At 47.3% G+C, this 24,639-nt stretch overlaps 1 protein-coding gene across 1 annotated transcript in view; it reads right to left on the minus strand.

Annotated features, from left to right (window-relative positions):
* Positions 1-24,639, minus strand: part of MYO5C (myosin VC) — an 82,040-nt gene that overhangs the window by 53,064 nt on the left and 4,337 nt on the right. The window contains exons 3-11 of the mRNA XM_012658022.1: positions 23,352-23,495; positions 22,532-22,613; positions 20,951-21,058; positions 15,934-16,040; positions 12,596-12,861; positions 8,074-8,155; positions 4,113-4,253; positions 2,552-2,677; positions 258-341 (exon numbers count right to left, since the gene is read on the minus strand). Coding sequence (XP_012513476.1) covers positions 258-341; positions 2,552-2,677; positions 4,113-4,253; positions 8,074-8,155; positions 12,596-12,861; positions 15,934-16,040; positions 20,951-21,058; positions 22,532-22,613; positions 23,352-23,495 — 1,140 coding nt within the window. The remainder of the gene's footprint in view (positions 1-257; positions 342-2,551; positions 2,678-4,112; positions 4,254-8,073; positions 8,156-12,595; positions 12,862-15,933; positions 16,041-20,950; positions 21,059-22,531; positions 22,614-23,351; positions 23,496-24,639) is intronic.

Below are 24,639 nucleotides of genomic sequence, written 5' to 3' on the forward strand. Positions count from 1 at the left end.
GTGTGAATGAATGGATAAAATGTGCATTGTGATTCTTCAATGGTTGCATTAGCTGTCCTTCCCCTCTGTCATCTGCCATTTGATTTCCGATTTAGCATACAGTGGAGATTTACAGTGCTTTCAGGTGCTAGAAACATATTCTAGTCCAATTCCAAAATAGTTATTTTCTGTATCTATGAGCTATACCTCACCACACACCCAGATCCAGGTCAATCACATAACGAATAACGTTAATTACCCCTCAGGACTTTACAAACCTTGCTTGCTCTCAGGACTTCGACCAGCATGTCATACACAGTGTCTCTGTTCTTCTCAAGGAAACCTTCACATTTATACTCTACCTATACAGAGAAAGGAATTAATCATTTCCAAAGAGGCCAAAGCAGACAGTATCTAAGCACAAGTTTCATTTCTTTTAATAAAGAGGCTATGCAGGCAATCTGACAAAAAGAGATTCGGTTTCTCACGGCAACCCCCATACACATAAGCTTGGAAAGCTGGGAATGAGTCCTCTGCCACAGAGCTGGGCCCTCCCACTGCCTGCTGACGGCTCCACACTCACCTGTCAGTCCCGTCTGGCCACGGGTGACCAGCCGTTCCCTGCAGTGTGTGCAGTTCATACAAGAAGACCCGGCTTAGGGCCCCTTTTACTTTAGACGCCACCAGGAGGCAGAAAAAGCTCAGTGGTGTTCACTGGGTTCAAACAAAAGTTTTCCTAAATCAGCCAGCATTAACATGATAGAAAAGAAAGAAAAAACTGGCCAGCTGACCCACCAAGCTTTTGAGGGCCACCAGGCACTCAGAGTCAGGTTTAGAGTGGGGAAATACTTGCCCTGCCTGAATTTGGCTTAGAAACACTCTCCAAGTTGCCCTTCCTGATTAGCGAAGCTTCTTGAATCCCTCAAACAACGACATAGCCAATGTGGCTGCGTAAAACATCCCAAACCCCCATAATTTACGCTCTGGGTTGTGTATTTTAATTATGTGATATGTATTTTTCATAAATTAAAAAAGATATTAAAAATTAATTTTAAAAATTGATAATGAGCAAACAGGCTTTTGGGGGTGCTAGAATCTGGAGGCAGAGGGGGTCCCCCTGGGTGAGGAAGTGTCTTTGCTAGTAGGTTAAGAACCAGGAACACCTTTGTAAACATTTCCTTGTGAATGTGGTACATGGGAGTTGTACAAATTCTCCCAGAATGGTGGTGTGAGCCACTAAGTATAAATAGGCAAGGGTAGGAAATATAGAGGCTTCCTGGTCCAGGGAGACCATCTGTGGGGACAGTGTCTGTCACAGGCAGCTGGGTGCCTCTGCTGGGGACACTTGGACCAGCGAAAGAGTCGCTGAGTTGCTGCCATGTTTTCAATATGATTTTATTTCCTTGGCTAATGAGATTGAGAACCTAATCTAGCCCTATAATGTGTGTGGGTTCTTCCCACCAATCCACAGTCCGCCCAAAACGCCATGCATGTCTTTTAAGGTGAACTTCTCGGAAACGGCAGGTGAAAGACTCAAATGTACCGAAACTACGTACTATAAAGAGAGACTCTTGAAGTAAATCGCTTATGTGCTTTTTATGGAGTCTGGTCTTTTTTTAACCTTTCCCCATGGGAACAGAATCCTGAAATTATAAAGAACACCTAGAAAATATAATTTGACATATCATCATTCGTTTCATCGGCATCTTTTCAGGAAGCTATCTGTAAAACTGGAAGCCCTGAAATCCTACCATATTTAACAGAACTCCGCTAGCACACAAAGGTGATTACAGTTTTCCAGGTCACCATCCCCACACCTCCCCCTCAGTCACTCAGGAATGGCCCGCTCTGACTTGCAGCACCAGCCTCCGTGACAGACGCAGACAAGCACAAGCCATGCCCGTGACCCCTAGGCAACGGGCCAGGCCACCAGGGCAACAACCTCCCTACCCTCCAGCCCACGCCCACCCCAGGAAACGGGAGGAGGTGGGAGTTCCCTTAAGGAAGAAGAACAAATGAGATGTATATTTAGGGCAAGCGGGTATGGTGATATTTTTTTCCTTCTACTTTCCAACCTTTCTGTAATGTGATTTTAAAAATAATTTTTCTTTTTATGAAAGTAACATTTGTTTAGTAAAAAAAAAAAAGGAGGTTATATAAAGAAAATAAACATCACCTAGAAAACCCATCATCTTGAGTCAAACTGTGTTGCCATTGTAATAAATTTATCCCAGTTTAATAAAAAACCTCAAAAAAAGATATAGCTTTCATCACAGGAAATAATTATGCCATCTGATGATCACAACTTCACATAAAAAATAGATCAATAAGAGGTTAATGAATTCATTGTAAACTCAAAATCAGAAATGAGGTCTATTAACAACACATTTATCTTCAAAGTAGTACAATTGAAACTCATATTTTGCCATAAAAACAAATTAAGAATTGTTAAACACATACACACCTCCTTCATCAAAGCTCGGTGTGAAGTGTGGCCTGAATCCTACAAGGATGTACCCTGGCTGCCTACTCCTGGAAACCGCTCCGGTCCAGGCAGACGGCACTCACGTACCTTATCAGCAAAGTGCTGGATGATAAAGGATGCATTTGACATTCTAGGTTTCTCAAACAAAGGGTTCTTGTTGACAAAATTATTATACAGCTTTTGAAGCCAGTTTTCATCCGTTCCATGAGGTAACTAGAAAATAAAAATAAACCAAATAGCAAGTAAGAAAACTAGAGTTTAACGGAGGCAAGGAAAAGCACAGATTCTAAGAAATCAAGATGATCCGGCACCTTAGACTGAACTGCTCTAGATTCAAGGGCCTCGCCACCCCTTTTAAAAAGCAACTGTAGGCATTAATCTGTCCTTGATCTTAATCTTTAGGGTAATTTTAAAAAGTATTAACTGACAAGTAATAATTATATATATTCATGGGATATTCGGGGTGATATTTCAATGGGTATATCAATGTCCTTTTAGAAGAACAAAACATTTTAAACTAAAAGGAAATGCAAATTTTATTTCTTCCCCAAAAAGTCTAAAGGTTCAGGAAAAAATAGCATGGACTCCATGAACATCACCTTTATTTGCAGTCGAATGGGGAAAGACTGGCACGGGCATGTCGTCCTCTCTAGCCACCCCGCTCAGGAAAATAGCATTTCTTTTGTTTTAATGCCTAATTAACTCCCTCCTTGAACTAAGCTAGTTGAAAAACTTGTTTTTGATCTTGGTGATTTTGAATGCATCCGTTAAATACAGCCCAATTTCAGTGGCTCCAGTACACCACTGTGTCTAAATGACTCCCGGTCACCTAGGAGATGCCTGTGTAGAGTGGGTACAAGTACTTCCCAGAGGCTGCCTTGGCCTCTGCACCCTTCCCCCAATCATTCCAGAAGGCTTGGCCTGATGCCTGCACTTTAATCTTACGTCCCTGCGGGGGCTGAAGCACAGGTGGTATGAGAAAGGACAACCTGTGAAAAGAACCGTGGACTTGAGAATTCTAGGGAGAAAATGCCGGTAAGTCATCACCGTTATAATCATTATTTTTATACAAATAAATCTTTGGGGAAGAAACGAATTCCACGTTTGAGCATCAAAATACATCCTTTAAGCCAAAAACATGAATAGACTCTCCTGGGGGTTATTTGTTCCTGTGGCCCCATGAGGGACACTTCAAAGCTTCCCAGAGGGAAATAATAGTAAGGAAACGCCTGAGGACCTCTTCTCTTGAATCATATGATGTTGATTTTTCAGCTACACCTCCCCGTGACTCACAAGAATCAGGATGTAAAAGAAAACTTGATTCTTGTTAGTCATTAACTGGAGTGGAGTCACTTGCTGTTTCCAAGCTCATTTCTACATACACCTTGGGACAGCCTCAAAGGCCACCTTGCTGGGTGTCACCTCAGAGGCGTGCACGCTACCCAAGGGTGGTACCTACCTGCTGGGGGTGGGAGGTTCACCTGGCCCCCTGGGGTTCCTGCTATGGACTTCCGTCCAGCGTTAATACCCAACCAATTGGGTAACACATCAGAGCTTTACAAATACATATTTTAAAAAATCACTTTGCAAAATGCTCATCTATTAATACTCAGAAGTTGAAAAAAGAACAATTATTTTTTAAAGTTACCAAGCATTCTTCATCCAGTAACTCCAAAATGCCCAATTTTGCTTCAATCAGGTCAATAACTGGTTGATTATCATAAAAATCTATCAGAGTCCAAGGGATGTCTTCCTTCATATATTCTTCTTGTTCAAGTTTAAAGACATGCTGGGAATCCAACGTTAACACAGAAAGCAAAACATTAAACTGTGCTTCCAAAGAGCAGGACGTACGCAGTTGGAAAACGTAGATAAATGGTTGATTCCTAATGTTCGTGTCTAAACAGGAAGAGCCTGGAGTACAGGTAACCCCCCTTCCCCAAGATCAGTTCCTAATGGGAGTGGTCCCCACCTCCTAGTGTGTAAGGCTGGGGCCAGCCTGTGTCACCACCAGCACCTCGTGGCACTCAGTGTGGTCCCAGAGCCCCTCCCTGCTTGTGGCCACCCAAGGACAGATCTGCCCCTTTGGCCTTGCAGGGCCTGGCTGGGTGGGGGCTGGCTGGGTGGGGCCAGCGGGAGACGCCCACTGTGTGGTGGAGATCGTTGTGCACTACTTGTTGGGGCTGTCAGGCTAACAGGGAGGCTTCCCGGAGGACGTGGCTCAGGCCCACCTGGAGGATGAAGGAGAGTTTGCCTGCAGGCGGTGGGGTGGGTGAGGGGCAGCAAGGAGAGAAGCCTCCCATGGAGGAATCCCGGTGGGAACAGCATGCAGGCTGCGGGGGAGGTTGAGAGATGCCCCTCGCACAGACTAGAAAGCACGGTAGTGATGGGAGGCAGTGTGACAGCAATGACAGAAACAGATCACTCAAGAGAATTCAGGGCCCGTGGCCTTTTCCTGGAGCAGTGAGGACCCACTGAGGGGCGAGTGGTGGTGGGGGGTGTCACATGAGACCTGGGGGCTGGCTCGGAGGAGGGCAAGACTGCACCAGAACCAGCCCCATGTTCCGGTGGCTGGGACCCGGGGAGGGAGATGAGGAGGGGGGATGAATGTTAGGCCCGGGACACGGGGTCCATGGCACTGGCCAACCACAAAAAGCAGTGCGGAGTTAGGAAAGCAGGCCAAGGGGAACGGTGGCCCCCTCGCTTCTCAACCTGCCACTGTGAGCTCCCTGGGGCGCTGGGGCAGAGCCAGCAGCAGCCACAACAGGGGCTGGAGGCAGGAGAGTCTCCCTCCCGGAGGCTTTCTGTGCTGACAATCGAAGGTGTTGCCCCTCCTGGGAGGACCGGCACATTGACAGACGGCTCAGAAAAAGAAGAACAAGAGCAGGAGAGGAAAGAAAAGGAGAAAAATGAAAAAATGGAATTGCAGCCTCTGATGTGCGGTTTTCGGCAGGGCATCTGGCACGTTGTCCTGGGGTGGGTGGGTCATCAAGGAGTGGCAGGGAGAGGGCGGGGAGAGGGCAGGGTCTACAGAGGGTTTGCCTTCAGGTGAGTTATGCTGGATATGTACTGGGAATAAACGGCAGCTGAGGTTATACATGCTAAATTTCCAGGAAATCCTTGCAAATGCTAAAGAAATAGAAATTTGCAATGGGATGGAATTTAATGCCTATACATGGATTAATTCTGGAACAAGGAAAAGAAAAGAAACATTTGCCAAGTAGGATTTAATGTTAGGTCTTCTCCTCACGAGGTTAGGCAGATATCATTGACTCATTTTTTAATTGATACATAATAGCTGTGCATACATTTGGGGGACATGTGACATTTTGATACATGCAAACAGTGTGTAATGATGACTCATTTTTGAAACAAGGGAACTGAGGCTGAGCGAGCCCAAGGTCCCAAAGGAGGAGGTGGTAGAGCAGAGACAGACCCAATTCAGCTTGACCCAAAGCCCACACTCTCCACGACATGCTGTCTTTTCCTCAGGGGTGTGTGAACACTAACAAAGATATAACCTTTCCTTGAAGTCATTGTTAGGATTTTAAAGTGATTTCTATTATAAACTGGAATCAAAATGCTTTCCATGAAAATGTAGCCAAAGTTTAAGACAGAAGCTAGAGGGAAAATATGAGTCAGTTTTGTAGCTTTCATGGCTTTTCAGAAACGCAGCCAAACATAAAAGGAAGCAATCTTAACAAATATGAGACTAGAGTCATGGTAAAGCCATATATAGAATGGTGTCCAAACAACTTTTAATTTCATTGCTCTCTGGTTAGGAACAAGGCATAAGCACTGTTGGGGATTTCAAAGTGAAATCAATGAAGTCTCAGGGACTTATTTAAGAGGTTAAAATGGAATTTAAGGCCAGGTTCAGTGGCTCATGCCTAGAATCCTAGCACTTTTGGGAGGCCAAGGTGGGAGGATCACTTGAGGCCAGGAGTTTGAGACCAGCCTGAACAACACAGCAAGACTCCGTCTCTACAAAATATAGAAAACTTAGCCGAGCATGGTGTTTTGTGGCTGTAGTCCCAGCTACTCAGGAAGCTGAGGCAGAAGGATCGCTTGAGCCCAGGAGTTTGGGGCTGCTGTGAGCTATGATGATGCCACTGCACTCCAGCCTGGGTGACAAGACAAGACCCTGTCTCAAAATCAATCAATCAATAAAATTGTACTTAATACACATAGCAATATCAGAACACCCAAACAGCCACAAGTAACACTTAGTCAACATTTTTTAAGTGTCTTATTCAACTTTCTACTTCAGCACTCAACTTAGTATCTGGCATACATAATAGGCACTCAATAAAATTTTTGGAATAAAATAATTTTCCCAGTAGGAAAAAAATTAGAATACATCACTTGTCTGTTTCCATGGGAGGACATATTTGATCTTACTGGTAGTTAGGAAGGTACCAGATACATCTTGTTCTAAATTAAGCCTGGAGATAGCCGGGCATGGTGGCGCATGCCTGTAGTCCCAGCTACTCGGGAGGCTGAGGCAGAAGGATCGCTTGAGCCCAGGAGTTTGAGGCTGCTGTGAGCTAGGATGACGCCACGGCAATCTAGCCCGGGCAACACGGTGAGACTCTGTCTTAAAAAAAAAAGGCTGGAGAAACTCACTCCCTTACTCCAGCAGCCATGAGCTATTTAGTACCACGTGCGCTGAGATAGGCCCTGGGCTGAGACACAAAGAATGCAAGCCCTGGCCTCTCTGGGTGACCAAGTTTATTTGGACACACGCATACAAATGATGATGATTCCCTGTGATGTGCCTGTGATAGAGGAAGCACGCAGGAAGAGGCAGGGGCTGGCAGGGCAGACTCTCAGGGCAGCTGTCCCTCAAAGACGAGCAGGAGTTTGCAAAGTGAAGGTGAAGGCTGGGGAAAACAATCGCAGCAGGTGGGCTAAGGCACAGAGGGCAGCAAGTGCACACTCAGAGGCTCGAAAGGAAGGGGAGTCTTCGGGTGAGACCCCCCCCCAGGTCTCATGTGACATCCCCCACCACCACTCGCACTTCAGTGGGTCCTCACTGCTCCAGGAAAAGGCCACAGGCCCTGAATTCTCTTGCATGATCTATTTCTGTCGTTGCTGTCTCTACAAAAAAATAAAAAAATAAAAATCTAGCTGGGTGTTGTGCTGCATGACTGTATGTAGTCCCAGCTACTTGGGAGGCTGAGCTAGGAGGATCGCTTGAGTCCAGCAGTTTGAGGTTGCCGTGAGCTATAGTGACACCACTGCACTCGAGCCCAGGTGACACAGTGAGACCCTGTCTCAAAACAAACAAACACAAAACCTGCAAGAGAGGCCTTATCTTATAGACACAGAAACTGGGGTTTAACTAGTTTGTCTGGCTGCACAGAAGGTCTGTACCCAAGAATGGTAGGGGAAGCTCACGAGTTGGCAGGTGGCTCAAAAAAGATGAAAAAGGAGATGAGAGGGTGTGGTTTCACGATATGGCCACAAGGTGGCGTAGTGACCCAGCCTGAGGCTCTGCAAGTGAAAATTTGAACCGTGAAGAGTGAAGGTAGCGGCTGCGCCTCTTTCCACGTTCGTGCACACGCGTGACTGAGAAGTAATTCCAAGAAGGCAGAAAAGTCACCTACCAGGTTAAACTGTTGTTGCAGTTTTTCATTAGCATAATTGATGCAAAATTGTTCAAAGCTGTTCACATCAAAGGTTTCAAAACTGAAATACAGTTTAAATAAGTTAAAATATAAGTTGAAGTAGGACACATGCATTCATTTATAGATGTTTTTTTGACAACTTCAAAGCTTAAAAGTTTGCTGTGTTTTCTGCAAGTTTTAAATATATCTCAAAGCTTCTGGTTTTAATGATATCCTGGCAGTCAGTTTATAAATAACCTTTTTCCTGGTTGTCCCTGGAAGGAATCTAGTGTGTACAAAACACTTAGCCTGAGCCAGGCATTAAAACAGACATGTCACAGTATGTGTATCATTTATTTACTGCACACAACAACACTGACGTCAGCATTGTCCTCCTCACCTTATAGATCAGGAACTCAGACTCTGAGAGCTTAAGGAACTTGCCTAGGGTCACACAGCTTGTGTCAGAACCTGGCTGTGAGCCTGCCCGACCGGAATGCCTGTGCCGTCACTGGGAAAGCAACAAGGTTTCCTATTCCCCTCTCCTTACGTGTTGAGGGGAAGGGGCAGCACAGTTTTGCCTCCCCAAGGGGAGCTTTCACAGTTCCTGGGGGAAAAGGGCAAGGTGGTTTAACACCCCAGGCCTAGCAGATCCCCAGGTTCAAGACAGACGACGCCTGCCTCCATTTGCAGACGTTCAATAGCTGTTTCTGCACTAATAGTTGCCCCGGGATTTCCTGGCAGGTGACGGACATGGAAGCAGGCTGGATAGGACACAACCAGGAGTGTCCTAAGGGGCTGCCACTCAGCTCCTGCCAGCAGTGGCCACGGGTGAACGCAGGCCAGGATGCTAGATCACCTGATTCTCAAGAAAAGGCAGAGAACTGGATTTTCTGGTCCCACTGTAAGTCACGGTGCAGGCTGAACACACAGCGGCACCGGATCTCCCGCCCGACCAGGAGAGCGCTCTGCTGGAAGGAGGGCTACTGGGTGCTTTGAGGCGTCAGCATTTATCTACCTCACCTCCCTTAACCCTGATGCCACCCTTTGTGGGGGACTGCTGTGATCCCACTGTCACACATGAGGGTCAGGGAAGGTGACCACGGTGAGGAACAACAGCCAGCATGTGGTGCCAGGAATGCAGTTTGACCCCAGCTCTTAGTGCCTCCAGAGCCTGTGTTCTTAATTGCTCTAGTCCTGAGATGTTCCTGCCAGCTCCGACCTGGGGCCCCTGAGAGTTTTGCTTGACTGAGCCAATTTGGCTCAGTTTAGAATTCTCCTGGGCAGGGTAAGGGCCTGGACGGTCCTCTAGACAGCTCCAGGGTGACCCGCAGCAGGGGCAGAACCCACACAGCTCTGATGGCCCCACTCCACGTGCAGCCTCAGCGGTCCAGAGGTTAGCAGGCCAGGCTGGGCCGAATCAAAGGGGACTCAATGTGCTCTGCAGCCCACAGCTGGGGCCAAGGGCGGAGCTTTCTAGAACAGGGTGAAATGTTAAAATCAGTGATTATTTTGGGGCACTCAAAGCTGAAGTTTAAAACCCATGGAAAGACCTAAATCTGTGACTTAAAATGCCAGAGGCGCATTGGTTATGACAACACTTCACATTTGAATAATGCTTATGGTTTTCAAGGTGCCTTCATAATTTCCGCCATTTGATCTTAAAAATAGGCCGGGCGCAGGGGCTTATGCCTATAATCCTAGCACTTTGGGAGGCCAAGGAGGGAGGATTGCTTGAGGGCAGGAGTTTGAGACCAGCCTGGGCAACATAGCAAGATCTGTCTCTACAAAAAAATAAAAAAATAAAAATCTAGCTGGGTGTTGTGGTGCATGACTGTATGTAGTCCCAGCCACTTGGGAGGCTGAGCCAGAAGGATGCTTGAGCCCAGCGGTTTGAGGTTGCAGTGAGCTATAGTGACACCACTGCACTGTAGCCCAGGTGACACAGTGAGACCCTGTCTCAAAACAAACAAACAAACAAAAAACCCGCAAGAGAGGCCTTATCTTATAGACACAGAAACTGGGGTTTAGAGCGGTTCTGTGACTTTCTCTGGGTCATACGACTGGTATGTAGCAGAGCTCACTTCCAGGGGTGTGACCCCAGACCCAGGCTTTCCAACTCGTGTCCAAAGAACACAAACACACGACAAGCCAGGGAGTCACAAGCCTTCATGCTGCTCGGAGCGTAAACCTCACAGCTTGCTTCAGCTTTACTCACTCTCGGTGATGCTAACTTTTCCTCTGAGACGTCCTTATTTCCAGGTCAAACTGAGCTCTTTTGAAAGCTGCAGGGTATGCGTGGGCAAGGGCTAACCTAGACGTGAGCATACTGGAGAAAGTGGGCAAGGATTCGCCCCAGGCTCCAGCCGCCCTTCTACTTAGAGGAGAGCTTATTTTTTCGGAGATGTACCATTAGTTCATGGGTGGTAGCAAGCATGTTACTCTCATTAATAGAATTTTGGAAGAGGAATTTAATCTTAAAAATTAAAATTGAAGATTTATTCTAAGAAGTCCTTGTGAATTTACCAGTACTCTTGTCTCAGGTTTGTTCACTTAGCCAAAGAATTAAAATTCCTTACTATAGCGGTCCTGAGGCCTGGGGGGCCTGAGTCCCACCTCTGGCCATTCTCATGCTCGCTGCTCCTCGCACACAGCTGGCCCTGCACCGTCCCCTCCCCTGCTGGCCTCCGGCACACCCACACCTTGCTCCTGTCCCAGGACCCATCCCAACCCATACTAACTGCCTGCCTCCCCCACTAAGATCGAAGTCCCAAGAGGGTGGGGACCATGTGTCTATTCTGTTCACCAATCCCCCCAACACAGCACCTGGTATGTAAACAACTGTTGGATAAAAATATGAAATAATACGTTCTTAAAATAAAGGGTTATTTTATTTTACTTTTTTATTTTTTGAGACAGTCTCACTCTGTCACTTGGGCTAGAGTGCAGTGGCATCATCATGGCTCACTCCAACCTCAAACTCCCAGGCTTAAGTGATCATCCTGCCTAAGCCTCCTGAGGAGCTGGGATTACAGGCACGCACCACTACACAGGGCTAATTTTTCTATTTTTTGTAGGGGGGTGGGTCTTGCTCTTGCTCAGGCTAGTCTCGAACTCCTAACCTCAGGCAATCCTCCTGCCTCGCTGGGCCTCCCAGAGTGCTAGGATTACAGGTGTGAGCCACCTGGCTCATCCTAGGGCTATTAAAGACATTTTTTTAAAACACGGAAAAGAAGAGAGAATAATATAACAATTATGTATTTCTACCTCAATGAAAGAGACTGTATTTTAAATCAGGGCTCTTATTTTTTAAAAGCTTAAATTTTCACAGGCTGCTCAGACACTTTCTTGGAATGGGACAAGGTAAATAATGTACTAGCCTAGCCCCGCCGTGTATCAGTATTTTGTAACTGTGGCATATACTATTAGCTGGGAGCCACACGTGTTAACCTGGACTCTAACGCAGTAACTCCCAGAGGCACCATCTCCCATTCGGCAGCTCCAGGAAACGCTGCCTCCGCCTGGGCAGGAGTCCAACAGCGTGGCTGCGGCCCCCTCCACCCCCAGGGGGCAGCAGCAGGGGCCCGAAGGCCCAGGGCTTAGTTCTCCCCTTTGAATGCGGAAGGGGCATCGAGCTCCTTTTCACCAGGGTGTGGGAGACGACTCCTCAGTCCAGGTGGAATCCTCTGGGATGCCTTTCCTGGGACTGTCTTCCCACCTCCCACTGAGAAAGCAGGTTGGTCCCAGGAGAGGGGAGAGGGCTGTGCCTTGAGGCCAGCTGCCAACAAACAAGGCCCGAGGGACAGCAGGCCCCGCAGAGCCCCCTCCACACCGGCTTTCATGCTGGGTGTTCCCTAAGCATCTTCAGCATGAGCTGGGGCTGAGATTAGAAAAGCAGGACGAGGCAGAGAGAAGAGAAAAGAACAAAGCCCCGGGCTGGGAAGAAGGATTAGAACTCTTGGAGAAGGGCTGGGCAAACCCTAGACCTTATTATCCAAGGATGGAAAAGGATTTAGGTGAGGAGGGTGGTTGATCAGGGGCCTGAGGGCTTGGGCAAGGTGCAGGTCCGGTGTGACTGCCACCCTCCACGGAACGGGAAGGGACCTCAGAGCTCTGCACCTCAGGGGACTTTGAGGGGAACAGAAGCGGGTGAGAACCTCACACCAGGCCAGGTTCTCCCACCAGTGCAGCAAATGTGAACAAGATATTGAATTTTTCTAAGCTTTGGTTGTTGCATCTCTAAAATGGGGACAATTATAAGGTTGTTTAAGGATTAAGTGAGAAACGCATGGAAACCAGTCAGCATCGGAGCTGGCATGGAGTGAGCTCTTGTATTTAACGCCCTCTAAATAAAAGGCATAGCCCAGGAGGCTGCACTTAGCATCCACATATGCAAAAGCAGAGAATGTCATCTTTCTAATCATGGGAGACACAAAAGAAGAACCAGAATAAAATGATCTAAAAATAACGAGGTATTCGACATTTAAATGAGGAAAGACAGGCTAACTGAAGAGAATCTTACCCATAAATGTCCAAAACACCAATAAAAGTGTGCTGCTTGCCTGAAAACTGCAACGCTTGGTTAATTCTCTCCACAATGAAGTCGAACAGATGGGCATAGATCTTTTTGGCCAGCGCGTCCCTGGCGTTGACAGCCTGGGGCCTGGTCATGGGTTTCACCACCGTCTCAGAGCTTGTGATGATTTTGCGGTTGCATAGCCACTGAGCGACGTTGCTACTTTCCAGGCCCAGAAGCTCACAGAATACCTTCAGGTGACTGTCATCCTCCTTTAAAAACAAGCACAAGCTGCATCAGGGCCACCCAGCCATCCAAAGCAGCACCACCTACCTGGCCAAGGCACCTGGGCCCACACCCAAGCCTGTGAGAGGTGAGGAGTAGCTGGCGTGAGGAGTAGCTGGCATGTGTGAGGACGACCAGCCTCAGGAGATGGAGACAGGCCTGGAACAGAGCAGGAGGGGCCGCAGCAGCATGGATCCTGCTCCTGGCCCTTGTGATGCCAGGCAGTCCTGGGCTGTGTCCCACACAGATTTTTCATTCTGGCCAAAGAATGTCAGTGGTTATTAAGGCCACAGAAGCCATCCCCTGGCCTGCCCCAACTCCTGTGCATGTGGACACAGCTTCCAGCCCTTCCTCTTCCCTTTGCACCATGCCCAGACACCATCAGAATGCGCACTCACCCTGCGCCACCTCATGTGCCCAGGGGTTTGCCTGAATGCTTTGGCCCAGGAGGTACCTGGGTATCAGTGCCAGAGCCTGCCGGGGTGCCCTTGACGGAGCTGTCTTCTCAGCCAACACAAGGGCATGGTGCAGGACTTTTCCTGAATGCTCAAAGTGAAACTTGTTTCTCCCCCAAGCCTGGGCCTGAGAGCCGTCCCGTTGGCCAGCAGACAAGGAGAGGAAGATGCTCCCAAGTGTCTTTGACCAGTGTGGACAAGGTGCTCTTGTCACTTGGCAAGGAGATGCAACTCCATGTGACCAAGCATCATCATTCCTCTTGAGCAGAACCTCCAAGGCAGGCTCACCGGCAAGCACCACTTCAGCCAACCAGGAAAACCATGTCACTGCATTTAAAAAGCCTCCGTATGGGGAGGAAGCATTCTAGAAAGCCCTTTCATCCTCGCCCTCCACCCACACCCCTTCTGACCACCACCAATTAACACAGCGCTTGTTTTTGATGTGCCTGAGCTCCTTGATGGGGAGGGGACTGGCACAGCCGCTGGTTTCCTTCCTTCTGAGAAAGAACCAAACCTTCCTTGTTTTAAAAAATAAATAAATAAATCAGCTACAGGTGCTGCAACAGAAGAAAATGCAAAGGAACAGCAGTTTTTTAAAAAGTAAGATGGCTTCATCCAAATTTAATTTGTCCAACATTTCAAGTTCCTAATGAGTGGTGTTTGTGTTCCAAAGTTAGGACCAATAGTCACAGACTGGTCATTTTCTACAAAGCTTCTTAGAATGCTTTCCAAAGGAATTTTAGTCTATCAATTTTAATTCCTCCTCCAAAATACAACCTTCACAACAAACATCATGGCCCAGATGCCAGCATCTGGGGGTCGGAAACCACATTTTAGTCTACGGGAGTTTGAGAAGAAAAAGGGCAGGAGCGCAGCTTCTCTGAGGTAAAGGAACAAGGACACAGAGGGGGAACTGCCACTTGAGTACACTACATCCCTACCCCAGCCTGTGCTCACCTCTCTCAATTTCCCAGCCACCTCTGCGAGGTCTGGATTCTGGGGAGCTGGGAGGGGCCTGAGTGGGAGCTGGAGCAGGGGAAGGAGAATGACGTCACGCTCACGCTCACGGGGCAACAGGACAGAAGCACCGAGCCACGAGCCAAAGAGCTCATGCCCCGTTCTGCTCTGCTTTCTCTCCCTAAGCCGCAGGTACCAGAGAGCCAAGAACCCACCAGTTGCACCAAATTATCAACTGTTCTCATCAGTTATTTGGGGCACATGAAAATAGACATTACTACAGACTAAATGTCTGTGTTCCTCCAACATTCGTACGTTGAAGCCCTAACCACCAATGTGATGGTATTTGGAGATGGGGCCTTTGAGAGGTAATTGGGGTTAGGTGAGGTCATAAGGGTGGGGTCCCCACGACGGGATTAGTGTCCTTCTAAGAAGAGACACCAGAGGGCTTGCTCTCTCTCTACCACAGGAGGACAGTGAGAAGGCGGCCGTCTGCAAGCCAGGCAGAGTCCTCACCAGAACGCGACCACGCTGGCACCGTGACCTCAGACTTCCAGCCTCCAGAACTGAGTAAGAAAACAAATGCCTGTTGTTCAAGCCGCCCAGTCTATGGTATTCTGTTATGGCAGCCTGAGGTGACTAAGACAGACATGTTTCTACAAAGCTTTAAAGGTATGGAGATTTTGCATTTCATAGAAACATATTTTACTATGTGTTTGTTTTCTTCATTACATGGACATTGATGAAACTAATTAAACACATATCCCCCAAGAATCACTACTCATACTATTTGTCACAGAAGAGATACACACATAAACTTGTGTCCATTGAATAAAGAACTCTATCACGAAATGTACACAGAGATATGTTCCCAGGCAGGAGGCCGGCACCAAAACTTGATCTGAGTGGGCACAGGAAGTGCGGGCGCCCCTTCTGCTTAAAGCTGGCGGCGCCCTAAGGTCTTACACAGTCTGTACCTTCACCTCGGGCCTCATCTACACCCTCCCTTTTGCTCAGTCCTCTCTGGAGAGCTGACTTTCCTGCTGTTCCTCAAACGAAATCTCCTGCCTAAGGGTCTTTGCATTTGTTCCTTCTCCTTCGAACGTTCTTCCCCACGCACGGGCATGACTGGCTCCCTCATCTTCAGCCTCTGCCCACGCCACCTTATCAGCAAGGCTTCTCTGACTTCCCTGCATAAAAGACACAGCCCCTTTGTACCTCACTCTGTTTTATTTCCCTTTGTAACAGCTGTCGCCAGCTGCCAGCTGCCGGGGCCTATATTGGTTTATTGCATCTCCTCCCCTTCCCTCCCTGACATCATAAGCTCCACAAAGGGTTTCTTGTTTTATTTTGTTCACTGCTGGACAGAGCCTACAACAGCCCCTAGCACATAGTAGGTGCTCCAAATATATTTGTTCAATAAAAGAAAAACACACAGAGAGTTCATCCCCCGCCCCCATGTTGTAAGGGGAGGAAGCTTTACTCCAGGAGGCAACCCCTGGACACCCCGGCTTCCTCGTTCCTGTTAAACCAGTCTATCCAGGAGGCCCAGCAGTGTCTGCTGCTCCAATGCAAAGGCAGGTCAACCATGACCGGCTCTACCGATGGCCTCAAACCCAGGAAGGCTAAAACAGATGAGTATCTTACGCTAACTGAGGACCTCTCGTTGCCCACCGCCGTGATCTGCACGTTGCCCAGATGTAGGATGGCTGCCAGGATCTTAAAAACATCCATCTGAAAATCCTCCTTGAAACCTGGAAACAAGCATTTTCCCAAATTAGGAATTTACTGCATTTCTTCCCTTACGGGAAAGACAGGCATCCGGATTCTTTCAAGACCTGCCAGTGCCATCCGCGCCAAGAGCTGGGACAGGGAACGTGACGTGGATCCCGGGGAGAATCTTGGCGCGCTCTTCTTTTCCGTTCGACTCCCACAGACACGCAGCGTGAATGCTGCAGCCCACTAGGCTGTCCCTTTGCATGGCTGCTAGGAAGTTCGGCGGAAAAATTAATATCCAAGTAACCCTTTCGCAGCAGGTTCCTGGAAGAATCAGCTCTCACTATTCTGCATTCTTCATTTTAAATGTTTTTCTTTTCTCTGTTTGCTCATAAACTCCATGAATCTCTGGATTCTTCTTAAGGTGGGATGCTGGAGGGATTCCATCTGCCGCTCCAGCTCCTCTGCTCTCTGCCCCAGGAGACTGACCTGCACAGGCCAAGGCGATGGGCTCTCGTGCCCTCTGGAGGGGTTTGATTGATGGAGACCCCTGGCAGGTCAGAGAGGAGGAGCAGAGAGGGGCTCTGTGCCTGTCTTCCTCTGCCTCCTTCCCCATAAAGCTGCGTCGGACTGGTTGTGTGGCCCGACTGACAGCTCACGGCTTCTGTCCTGGTACTGACTTTACCCAATGCTCCTTTCAGACTCGAGTAACAGCCCTGTCCCTGAATGGGAAAGAGAAGTGAAGAGTCCTGCTGCTGTCCCTGGTTCCCCACTGCCCCTTGTGGCTCCCCTAGACCCTACCCACATCTTTGCAGTTAGTCCTTTCATATATAATCCCTTCCTCTTTTATTCTACTGTGAGTCTGCCCCGTGTTTTCCAATGGGACCTTGACTGATGTAGGTGGGGTATAAGTTACGACTACCTACCATATGGAGGTATCAAGAGGAGATTAGCACATTTCCTGGAGCTAAAAATGAACTAAACCAGCTGCTGGGAAGGACTTTGTGTCCGACCCCCATAACTCACAGGGGAAAACCTGCCAGTTCTGAGACAGGCTTTGCCAGGTCAGGGTCCCGCAGGTATGTGTTAGGGATGCTGAAGCAGGTCAAGGAGCTGAGAGATGCACCCGGCAGGTGGGACATTTACACTGATGCCCGTGCTCCCTGCACATTGGAACGGACCCTGGCATGGAGGCCGGTGACTCCCCCCACTCCCCCAAGCACAAACGCAGCAGGCCCTACATGCCGCGAAGAGTGGCCACTGCTAGCTGCTGCTTCTCACTTGAGGAAACCTGGACTGTTTCATTAGCAGGTAGGTCATGTTCTTAAGTAACTTCAAGGTCAGGTGTGGTGGCTCACGCCTATATTCCGTGTGCTTTGGGAGGCCACAGCAGGAGGATGACTTGAGTCCAGGAGTTCGAGATCAGCCTGAGCAACACAGCGAGACCCCCATCTCTACAAAAATTTTAAAAATGTATAGGCATGGTGGTGGTGCATGCCTGTAGTTGCAGCTACTTGGGAGGCTGAGGCAGGAGGATCACTTGAGCCCTGGAGTTCGAGGCTGCAGTTAGCTATGATCGCACCACTGTACTCAGTCTGGGCAACAGATCGAGAACCTGTCTCAAAACAAAACCAGAAACAAAACCCATCTACCCTCTAGGACAAGGATCCACAAGTGTTTTCTTACAAGGCTTTGCTGGTCACACAGTCTATGGCACAACTAGTCAACTCTACCACTGTGGCATGAAAACAGCCGCGGATGGAGGCCTGTGTTCCAGCAGCACTTCACTTATAAAAGCAGGCCGGTCTGCTGAGCCCTGGCCCCACGATATTTTGTAGTGATTGCTGTAAACATGTACTGATCTCTCACACCGATATAGCATGTCACAGTTCATAAACCATTTTCAGACACTATCTCCTAACCCTTACAACATCCCTAGCAGCTACTGTGGTGGCTACTCTCCAAGCTGGTCCCCGACACAGCCACTCTCCCTGAGTCATGAATCTGAGTCGGTCCTATGACTTTTTTTTAACCTTCTAGATAGAACACAACAGCAGCAGTGCTGCATTGACTTTTGAGGCTGGTTCATAAAAAGCCTCACAGATTCCACCTGAGCCTCTTGCAAACGGCTCTGGAAGAAGCTTGCCATGACGTAAGTCCCTCTACCCTAAGACCAGCATGCTGTGAGGAAGTCCAGCGACAAGATCACCTGGAGGGAAAGACGCCCTCCTAGCCACGTGAAAGCAGCTTTCAGAGGCTCTAGTCCCTGCCACCATCATGTGAGAGGTGCCCAGCTGAGCCCAGCCAAGCCAGAATCATGGGATACAATAAGAAACTGTCATGTTAAGCCACAAAAAATGTAGGGAACAGCAACAGATAATTGGAACAACTAAATATTTTCATTCTTACTCCATTGTACAGATGGGAAAACTGATGCCTTGAGACAATAATTCACGTGTGCAAGGCCACAGACCGATCTGTGACACGTGATAAAACTGGAGCCAAATATGTGACAAGAAATAATTAAGTACTAAATTGTGAGGCCTGACGCCAATGTACAGACAGTCAGAGGAGAGAGAGGCCACTGGGCTACCATCTGTAAATCATGAGCTTGTTGGAAAGTAAACAGGTATACACATTCTGCTGTAGTCCTGGAATTCTGCCAGCCAATCCCAGTCGCTCGCTGAGAACTCCCTCTTGAAAAAGACAGGCGCGACCGCCCCAGCCTCTTTCCGCCTGCCCACATCACCATTAACAGCCACAGGAGGCGGTGGACTGCTGTGCCCCCCGCCCCTCCCCTCAAGACATCTAGGCCTGCGCAGGTCTGGGCCAGGGCAAGGTGGGTTACGTGTCCAGGGCCAACCCTGCACTTGCACGACCCCGAGAGCGAGCGCCTCTCTTGCCTCATCCTAGCCTTAGCCTTGTCGGTGCGGAAATTTGTGAAAATAATCTAATTTGCGTGATGCGGAGGGAAAAAATGCTGCAAACTGCTCATCTCCAATAATTAGGGAAGGTTTCATGGAAGAGGAGATGGTTTTACTCAAAGGATGGGTAGGGCTTGGACGCTGGGGAACAGAGAGATAGAAGGCAGGCAGTAATGTCTACCAAGCGCCTGCTAAGTGCTTGGCCTGGTCCTGGGGGCTTCTACATACATTTCCTTGCCAGTGGCCATGAAAGGTAAGGTGCGTTGCCATTCTACAGATCAGGAAACCGAGTCTCAGAGAGGGTGACCTCTTCAGAGTTATGCCAACTAGGATTTGAATTCTAGTTTCTTTGATCTCAAAGCCACTCAACTTCCCCTTATCACGTACTATGAGGAGGAGAGTGATGGAGGGAGGACCTAGAGGGTACCGGGTGAGGGGAACGGGCAGGCCAGGGCATGTCCGCTTATCAAGTCCCGCCAGAGCTAGACTGACTACCTGTCCCCTCCTCATACGCCACATTTCCTCTTCAGGGAGAATGTTATATGAAGACTGAAATCATGACTACAATTGTTTTAAGAAAATGTTAATCAGCATTAGAAAATAATACCAGAAAATGTTAAAAAGTGTTTATCTTATGAAGTATTTAAATTACCCTTCTTCTTGAAGCATTCAAAAAAATGTTTTTAATTGTTTTAGAGACAGGGGTCTCACTATGTTGTCAAGGCTGGCCTCGAACTCCTGGACTCAAGTGATCCTCCCGTCTCAACTCCCGGAGTAGCTGGGACTACAGGCTCCCGCCACCGCACCTGGGAAAGCATTTTAGAGGGAGCAGAATCTAACGGTAATTTTGCTTGGGAAACTGTCTTGTTTTCATTCTCCACTATCCAAATGTCTTCCTCTTACTTATTACTTTGGTATATTTATCCTCAAATTCTTTGCCTTTTACATTCGAATATAGCAAACCAGGCCACAAAGAGAAAAACAAATAGCGGCCGGACATCTGTGAGATGTAGGAATAGCCCATTGTCTCACGCGGATCAGAAGCTGCGACTGGCAGTTACGTGTGGACGTCTAGGCTAACAAAAAACGAGGACGAGAGTGACTGCTTTTACCAGTGCCCTCTGGCAGACGCCTTCCCCAACAAAAGCTCTGGGGTAGGGGGGCGGGAGTCAGGTGGAGAGAGATTGGCAACCGCTGGCTGTCCTGTGAGAGTCACACCTGCTCCACCATGTCAGCATCTGAGCGATAGAAGATTTGGTTTTCTCTACAAAAACAAGATGTTTTAAGACCCTGGAGTGCAAACCCAGCTGCTTCATATTAACCACCTGACCCTGAGTCATCTCTGTGCCTCAGTTTCCCCACTGTAAAACGGGAGCCACACCAGTTCCGACTTCACAGGGTGGTTGTAGGGTTTAAATAAGTGAGTGGGTAATGAAGTGCTTAGGACGGTGCCCAGCACACTGCACGCTCCAGACAAGTGCCCACTATTTTATTATCCATGTCAAGATACCCAGCAAGGCCAAGTAGGGTTCACCCTGCACTTCCAAGCTGAACTGAACCTTGGCTTCACCGGGCTTCTCCGTAGTCAGCCCGGAAGGGCTTCAAGCAGCCACGAGGCTTACAGCCCACGCCTCTAACAGCAAGCCAGCAAGGCTGAGGGAAAAACATGTTCATTTCTAGCTTTTTAAGGGAAAAGCAGAGTCTTGGCTACTTAGTCTCCAAATATGTTCAGATGGCTCACCCTAAAATTTGGATTTATTAAGAGTCTTCAGAACACATGCATGCTGGGAATCCCTGCCTTTTCTTTTCTTCTTCTTTTTTTTTTTTAATCAAGACAAGGTCTTACTATGTTGCCCAGACTGGTCTCAAACTCCTGGCCTCAGGTGATCTAAGCGATCCTCCCACCTCAGCCTCCCAAAGTGCTGGGATTATAGGTGCGAGCCACTGTGCCTGGCCTTTTTTTTTTTTTTTTTTTTTTTTTAAGAGATAACAGCCACACACTCGGATAGGATATTTTCATTTACCCAGCAGCGTGAAGGTCTTCTGAGTCTCTATCATGTCGGCTCGGTCATTCACACCCTCAATGACAGTATTGCCTCCCATGCTGGTATAATTAAATTCTTCCGCACTCCCTGAAATCAAAAAGTAAGATTAGTTATGTCTGTGACACAGAAATTTGGACATACATGTTTATCAGAAGCTAGAAGGGAAGTTCACACTTAATGAGCTATGTCAAACACTTTACATACGTTACTTCATTTATTCCTTGGAATTCTATGTTAAAGATGCAGGAGCTGAGGCTCAGAAACTTGTTCAAGGTCCCACAGCTGATGGTAGTAGGGTGGGAACTTAAATGCAAGCCTGACCATAAAGCTCATGGTTTTGTTCCTGTACCTAACATTTTCATACAACTTTACTTAGGTTTACTAAATGTACAATAAACTTCATACATTTAAGATGTATAATTTGAGGTCCAGGTGCCATGGCTCATGCTGGTAATCCCAGCACTTTGGGAGGCTGAGGCAGGAGAATCGGTGGAGCCTAAGAGTTTGAGGCTAGCCTGGGCAATGCAGCAAGACCCCATCTCTACAAAAAATAGAAAAATTAGCCAGGCATGGCAATATGTGCTTGTAATCCCAGCTACTTGGGAGGCTGAGGCAGGAGGATCACTTAATCCCAGGAGTTTGAGCTGCAGTGAGATATGATGATGCCATTCTAGCCTGGGCAACAGAGTGAAACCCTATCTCAAAAAAAATTTTTTTTTTAATTTAAGATGTACAATTTGATGAATTTTGACATACATATAACCTTATCACAATCAAGATAGTGACCATACATACACAACTAATATTTAAATAGCAAAGAACCCTTCAGAAAGCTCTTCTGCATGTTTGCCATTCACATGCTGTTTGGCAGACAAGGCATGGACATAATCTTCATGTGAAATCTGCGGAAACTTAGATTCCAAGAGTACAAGCACTTAACCAAAATTAGAGAGTGTAAGTTCAACTCCAGCGTGATAGAAGGTACGTCTGATAATTCTTGTCTACTGACACAGCGCAAACAATCAGGACAGGAGAGTCAAGACAGTACAGGGTTTGGGGCCATTTGTGCTTAAGGACAAAAAGCTCTACTTCTCGGCTGTCCCTGAAGTATCATTAGTTATGACTACAAATAATGAATGACCCTAAGTCATCAAGGAAGTTCAAATTATGATAGAGGTGCTTTGTTTAAAAAGACAGAGAACTATATCATAAATGTTAGAAAAACAACTATCTAAGCATGTTCAAATAAAAAGGAAAGTTTGGGGACTTACAGCAGTGAGTTCCAGTTGTCAGGAGGCCCTATTCAGGTGGCTCTAGCTGGATGACCACAATCACCCTATGAGCTTCGAAAACAACCCTGGGGCTGCAGAGGCTCCCCACCCCCACCCCATCCTTCTCCTTGGTTAGATGCATCAATGCCCCCCTTGAAACCCAAGGATTTTACATCTTTAGACAAAATAATTTTCTTTAAAGGTGTGTTACTATAATATAAAGAAATTAATCTAGAATTTAAACCGCTACAGAAAAGAGAGACCTTTCCGCACACCATCCATCACGTACCCAGTTTAAGATGTTTAAACTCCGACTGCTGTGCAGATGCACAAAGCTGATAGAAAATGTGGTAATTTCGTTCATTTTCCGACTGTAAAATAAAGACAAGTCCCAAAAGTTATGTCAACTCTTTACAAGCAAAAATGTTAGGTTTCTAACTACAGGGTCCTAGTCGGCTAATCCAGACGGACAATTCTGCTGTCATGCACACTGACGTGTACGACCAGCTCACAGCCAGGCCCTTCCTCTCAACCAGGTGAGACCGGGTGGCCCAAGATTGTCTTCCAAGCAATGACCCCAGGGAAAATGTTATTAAGTGAAAATATGCTATGAAATGGGAATGATGTCATTTATACTAGTTGAAATTTTTAAGAAATTCCCCATAATACAAGGTTTACTGTTGCTCTTCTCCTGGGCAAAACTTTCTCCATTTTACCGATAGAAAAGCCTTTCTCTTACTCATCCCCCCCGTAGTTCTGATCCCTCTCCCTTCCTGTTAGGAAAGCCAGTCTAACAGCTTTTTCTGTTTCAAATAGTTTTTGTGTTCTGAAAGATAAACTTGATTTATACGCTGAAAAGATTTTTTTAAGTGCCTCAACTTAAAAAGCTGTAACCTTTTCCCTCGACTGATACCACCTGCCTGATATTGCACCTGTGTATCCATTTTTATTTTTAATAAACAGAAAAAGAATCCAAAGTGCAAATGAAAGACAGGAAAACTCTATTCTTCAAGTCACAGAACAATGTAGGTTGTCTAATGAGAATATAAACATAAACAATACACAGTATGTTGGGGAAAAAGAAATGTAATGAATACTTTTATCCTTACTTGGAAGACAACTCTGGATTTTTCCAGGAGGTAAGTCCTCATGTTGGCACCTATAATTTGATTTCTCTCATCAAAACTGATTTCTGTGTATTTCCCAAACCGACTGCTGTTGTCATTGCGGGTGGTCTTGGCATTTCCGACAGCCTACGAGACAAAGGACTCGCTTGAAATAACCACAGTAGAAGACTTTTGCATCAAAATTATTAGAGCAGTTTCTAGTAAAATCCAAGCCTGTACACTGGGGGAGGGTCTGGTTCGCAGAGGGAGGTCTGGGGCCGGGGAGAGGAGGAAGCAGCCCGAGGCTTACAGGGAACACAACACCTGCTGAGCCTGCTGCCCAAGGCCCTCCTCAGCCTCGCTGGGAGACACCGAGTAGGACCAGAAAGAGCACAGGCGCTCTGTTTCATGGCCCTCGCATCCACTCTTGCTATCTGTGTGATGCCGTAAAAGTCATTTCCTCTTTCCAAGTCTTAATTTCTTTATCTGTAATATAGGAATAATATGCATCTTACTATTATGGACTGAATATTTGTGTCCCCAAAATCCGTATGTTGAAATCCTGACCCTCAGCATATGGTGTTAAAAGGTGGGGCCTTTGGGAGGTAATTAGGTCATGAGGCTGGAGCCCTCATGAATGGGATGTTAGTGACCATATAATGGGGAGTCCAGAGAGCTCTCTTGCTCTCTTTTTCCACCATCTGCAGGGACAGAGAGAAGACAGCAGTCTGAACCCAGAAGAGAGACCTCACCAGGATCCGACCCTCCTGGCACCTTGATCTAGGACTTCAAGCCTCCAGAACTTTGAGAAATAAATTTCTGTTGTTTGTAAGCCACCCAGCCTATGGCACTTTGTAATAGCAGCCCGAACTGACTAAAACACATACAGAGTCGGGAGGATTAAATGAGATAATATAAAGTGCATTAACTCATTCATGCCCCAAATATTACAGATGCTCAACTGAAAGTTCACATCCTTCGTCTAACTTTCACTTCTGTCCTTACTTCCTAGGGCTTTCCTGCTTAAACTTCCCACTCAACCAAAATCCCTCTCTCCCACAGTCTGGCCACGATTTTTGCTTTTCACTTCTGTTCTGGAATTCCACCTCTCCTCTGCCTGTCCCCTCCCCCTTCCTGAGCACCCTCCATCCCGCCTTCATGGAGCTCACAGTCTAGTGGGGGAGACAAACCTCAAATAAGTAACCACACGAAATTATCCACTGGGCACTTAACTTGGCGCTGCCTCTGGACAACTTTTCTATTGCTATGTTGGACTGTAAGTTATGTCTCT

The sequence above is a fragment of the Propithecus coquereli genome, unplaced genomic scaffold, assembly GCF_000956105.1.
Source record: "Propithecus coquereli isolate 6110/MARCELLA unplaced genomic scaffold, Pcoq_1.0 Scaffold57, whole genome shotgun sequence".
Lineage (NCBI taxonomy): Eukaryota > Metazoa > Chordata > Mammalia > Primates > Indriidae > Propithecus > Propithecus coquereli.